The sequence below is a fragment of the Salvelinus sp. IW2-2015 genome, linkage group LG16 (genome assembly GCF_002910315.2).
Source record: "Salvelinus sp. IW2-2015 linkage group LG16, ASM291031v2, whole genome shotgun sequence".
Classification (NCBI taxonomy): domain Eukaryota; kingdom Metazoa; phylum Chordata; class Actinopteri; order Salmoniformes; family Salmonidae; genus Salvelinus; species Salvelinus sp. IW2-2015.
Window position 1 is genome coordinate 35081530 of NC_036856.1, and position 3991 is coordinate 35085520.

Below are 3991 nucleotides of genomic sequence, written 5' to 3' on the forward strand. Positions count from 1 at the left end.
GAGAGAGGGGGGGGGGGGGGAGATGAGAATACTTCTACAGAGGGAGGAGAGAGAGTCAGAGAGAGAGTGAGAGAGAGGGGGGAGGAGAGAGGATACCTCTACAAGAAGAGAGAGAGAGGAGAGAGAGGGGAAAGAGCGGGAAGAGAGAGAGGAGAGAGAAGGAGAGAGCGAGGAGAGAGAGAGGAAAGAGAGAGGGAGAGGGAAAGAGAGAAAGAGAGGAGGAGAGCAATCATAGGGTTAAAGGGAAATAATTAGAAAAAGAAGAGCAAGAAGGAAGGGAACAATAAGTTTAGTGAGGAAGGGAAGAGAAAGGGAGAGCAAGGATTAGTGACAGGATGCAAGGACATGTGACAGCGACAGGAGGAGACATTGAATAGAATGCGTGTTGCATGAGATGCTGAAAAATGCATAAGGGGAGAGAAAAGGAGAGATACGAGATGGAGATAAGGCTCATCTGGCTGACTATGCCAAAGCTGTCTACAGCAACGTAACACTACACCCACACCTTTATCTACTGTCCATCTAGTAGGAGAAGTAGAGGGAGGTACAGGAGTGGAGAGAACAGAGAGTAGGATAAGGCTGAGAGATGAGCCAACATGAGGCTGTCTGTTTTTTTTTCCAGTCTACCCTGTCCCTGAGCTGTTTACAGGTTAGATCAAAGAAGCGTGCTCTCTTACTGCTATCACTAGACTACGGAGTGGAGCCTTTTTATATTTCCTTCTCATCTCCTTCCTCTCTCTCCCTCCTTACTCTTTCTCCCACCCACCCGACCACCCCCCCCTCTGCTCTCTCTCTCTCTCTCTCTCTCTCTCTCTCTCTCTCTCTCTCTCTCTCTCTCCTCTACTCTCTCTCTCTCTCTCTCTCTCTCTCTCTCTCTCTCCTTCTCTTCTCTCTCTCTCCCTTTATCACCCTCCTCTCTCTCTCTCTCCTCTCTCTCTCTCTCTCTCTGCTCTCTGTTCTCTATCCTCTCCTCCTCTCCCTCTCCTCCTTTTTCTTTCTCTCTCTCTCTCTCTCTCTCTGAATTTATCCTAAGCCACTCTGGGATGAATTCAAGGGTGGGAATGAGAGTGTTCTTGGAACCTTGTGGCAATGTTGTTGGAACGTTGTTGGAATGTTGAAGGAATGTTGTTACTTACATCATTCGGAGACACCGTCAGCACACTCCTGCTCTTCCTCATCTTCCGTGGAGTATTCCTCACTTTGTTACACAGCAGCCAGCTTCACATACACACCTGGAACAACACAATACACACACACATACGTGTTACTGTTGTAGAGTCCAAAGAGGACTTAGTTTGTGTAGTTGTTTAGTATTCTATAAAATATAGATAGTAAAATAAAAACAAGAGTGGTTCCATTATTGATATATACAGTACCAGTCAAAAGTTTGGACAGACCTACTCATTCAAGGGTTTTTCTTTATTTTTGACTATTTTCTATACTGTAGAATAATAGTGAATACATCAAATCTATGAAATAACACAATGCAGTAACCAAAAGAGTGTTAAAGAAATCAAAATATATTTTCTATTTGAGATTCTTCAAAGTAGCCACCCTTTGCCTTGATGACAGCTTTGCACACTCTTGGCATTCTCTCAACCAGCTTCACCTGGAATGCTGGTCCAACAGTGAGAGGACAGTGAGAGGACAGTGAGAGGACAGTGAGAGGACAGTGCGAGGACAGTGAGAGGACAGTAGGAGGACAGTGTGAGGACAGTGAGAGGACAGTGAGAGGACAGTGAGAGGAAAGTGAGAGGAAAGTGAGAGGAAAGTGAGAGGACAGTAAGAGGACAGTAAGAGGAAAATCCTAGGTCTTCACTCTCCCATCGCACTCAAATCAAATGTTATTTGTCGTGCTTCTTAAACAACAGGTGTAGACTAACTCTAGCCCTACGCCAGAGGATCTGTGTGAGGAAACAGGGCAAGGTCAGCAAAGCACATCAACAGTAAGAAACAGAGGAAAAAAGTGGTCAGATGAGGCAGATGCTAAGCTATCGGACTGTTTTGCTAGCACAGACTGGAATATGTTCCGGGATTCTTCCGATGACATTGAGGAGTACACCACATCAGTCACTGGATTCATCAATAAGTGCATTGATGACGTCATCCCCACAGTGACCGTACGTACATACCCCAACCAGAAGCCATGGATTACAGGCAGCATCCGCACTGAGCTAAAGGCTAGAGCTGCTTCTTTCAAGGAGTGGGACTCTAACCCAGAAGCTTATAAGAAATCCCGCTATGCCCTCCAACGAACCACCAAACAGGCAAAACGTCAATACAGGACTAAGATTGAACCGTACTACACTGGCTCTGACGCTGGTCGGATGTGGCAGGGCTTGCAAACTATTACAGACTACAAAGGCAAGCACAGCCATGAGCTGCCCAGTGGCCTACCAGACGAGCTAAATTACTTCTATGCTCACTTAGAGGCAAGTAACACTGAAACATGCATGAGAGCATCAGCTGTTCCGGACGACTGTGTGATCACGCACTGCGTAGCCAATGTTAGTAAGACCTTTCAACAGGTCAACATTCACAAGGTCGCAGGGCCAGATGGATTACCAGGACATATACTCCGACCAACTGACAAGTGTCTTCACTGACATTTTCAACCTCTCCCAGTCTGAGTCTGTAGTACCAACATGTTTAAAGCATACCACCATAGTCCCTGTGCCCAAGAATACTAATGTAACCTGCCTAAATGATTACCGACCCGTAGCACTCACGTCTGTAGCCATGAAGTGCTTTGAAAGCCTGGTCATGGCTCACATCAACACCATTATCCCAGAAGCCCTAGACCCACTTCAATTTGCATACCGCCCCAACAGATACACAGATGATACAATCTATATTGCACTCCACACTGCCCTTTCCCAGGACTGTAGTGGAGCAGGTTGAGAGCTTCAAGTTTCTTGGTGTCTGCATCACCAACAAACTACCATAGTCCAAGCACACCAAGGCAGTCGTGAAGAGGGCACGACAAAACCTATTCCCCCTCAGGAGACTGAAAAGATTTGGCATGGGTCCTCAGATCCTCAAAGAGTTCTACAGCTGCACCATCGAGAGCATCCTGACTGGTTGCATCACTGCCTGGTATGGCAACTGCTCGGCCTCCGACTGCAAGTCACTACAGGAGATAGTGTGTACGGCCCAGTACATCACTGGGGCTAAGCTTCCTGTCATCCAGGACCTCTATACCAGGCGGTGTCAGAGGAAGGCCCTAAAAATTGTCAAAGACTCCAACAACCCTTGTCATAGACTGTTCTCTCCGCTACCGCATGGCAAGCGGTATCAGAGCGCCAAGTCTAGGTCTAAAAGGCTTCTCAACAGCTTCTACCCCCAAGCCATAAGACTCCTGAACAGCTAATCAAATGGCTACTCAGACGACTGGTACCCCCTGTATATAGCCTCGCTATTGTTATTTTACTGCTGCTCTTTAATTATTTTTAACTATTCTATTTTATACTTAACACATATTTTTCTTAACTGCATTGTTGGTTAAGGGCTGGTAAGTAAGAATTTCACTGTTAGGTCTACACCTATTGTATTCGGCGCATGTGACAAATACAATTTGATTTGAAGAGTGAGTTATGCTAATGTTGGAAAAACCTGGTCAGTTTCAGTCAGGATCACAGTGCTGCGCAACTCGTGTCCTTACAGTTTCACTCAGTATGTGGTGTGGAGAAGCTCTGCTCTGTTCTCCTAAATGGCTCTCTGTTAGCTCTCATTTGTTCAGATCCTTTGTTTATACACTATCTTGTTCTGACTCCTGACTCAGTGATCATCATCCGGTCTGTCTGTGTACTGTAACACACACAACCTGTGTGTTTCAGAGAAGAGCTGTTCATGTTATCCATGTAGTTTAAGATGCATGTGTGTTTATGTGTGTTTGTGCGTGTGTGTTGTGTGTGTGTTTATGTGTGTGTGTGTGTGTGTGCGTGTTTATGTGTGCGTGTGTGTTTATGTGTGTGTTCTTGTTTATGTGTGT

The 3991-nt window shown here is 45.8% G+C and overlaps 1 protein-coding gene across 1 annotated transcript in view; it reads right to left on the reverse strand.

The window, feature by feature from the left end:
• The window catches only part of pde4ba (phosphodiesterase 4B, cAMP-specific a), a 316345-nt gene that overhangs the window by 263016 nt on the left and 49338 nt on the right, over nt 1–3991 (reverse strand). The window contains 1 exon segment of the mRNA XM_024004404.3: nt 1137–1232. Within this exon segment, the coding sequence (XP_023860172.2) occupies nt 1137–1178 (42 nt within the window). The 5' untranslated portion in view covers nt 1179–1232.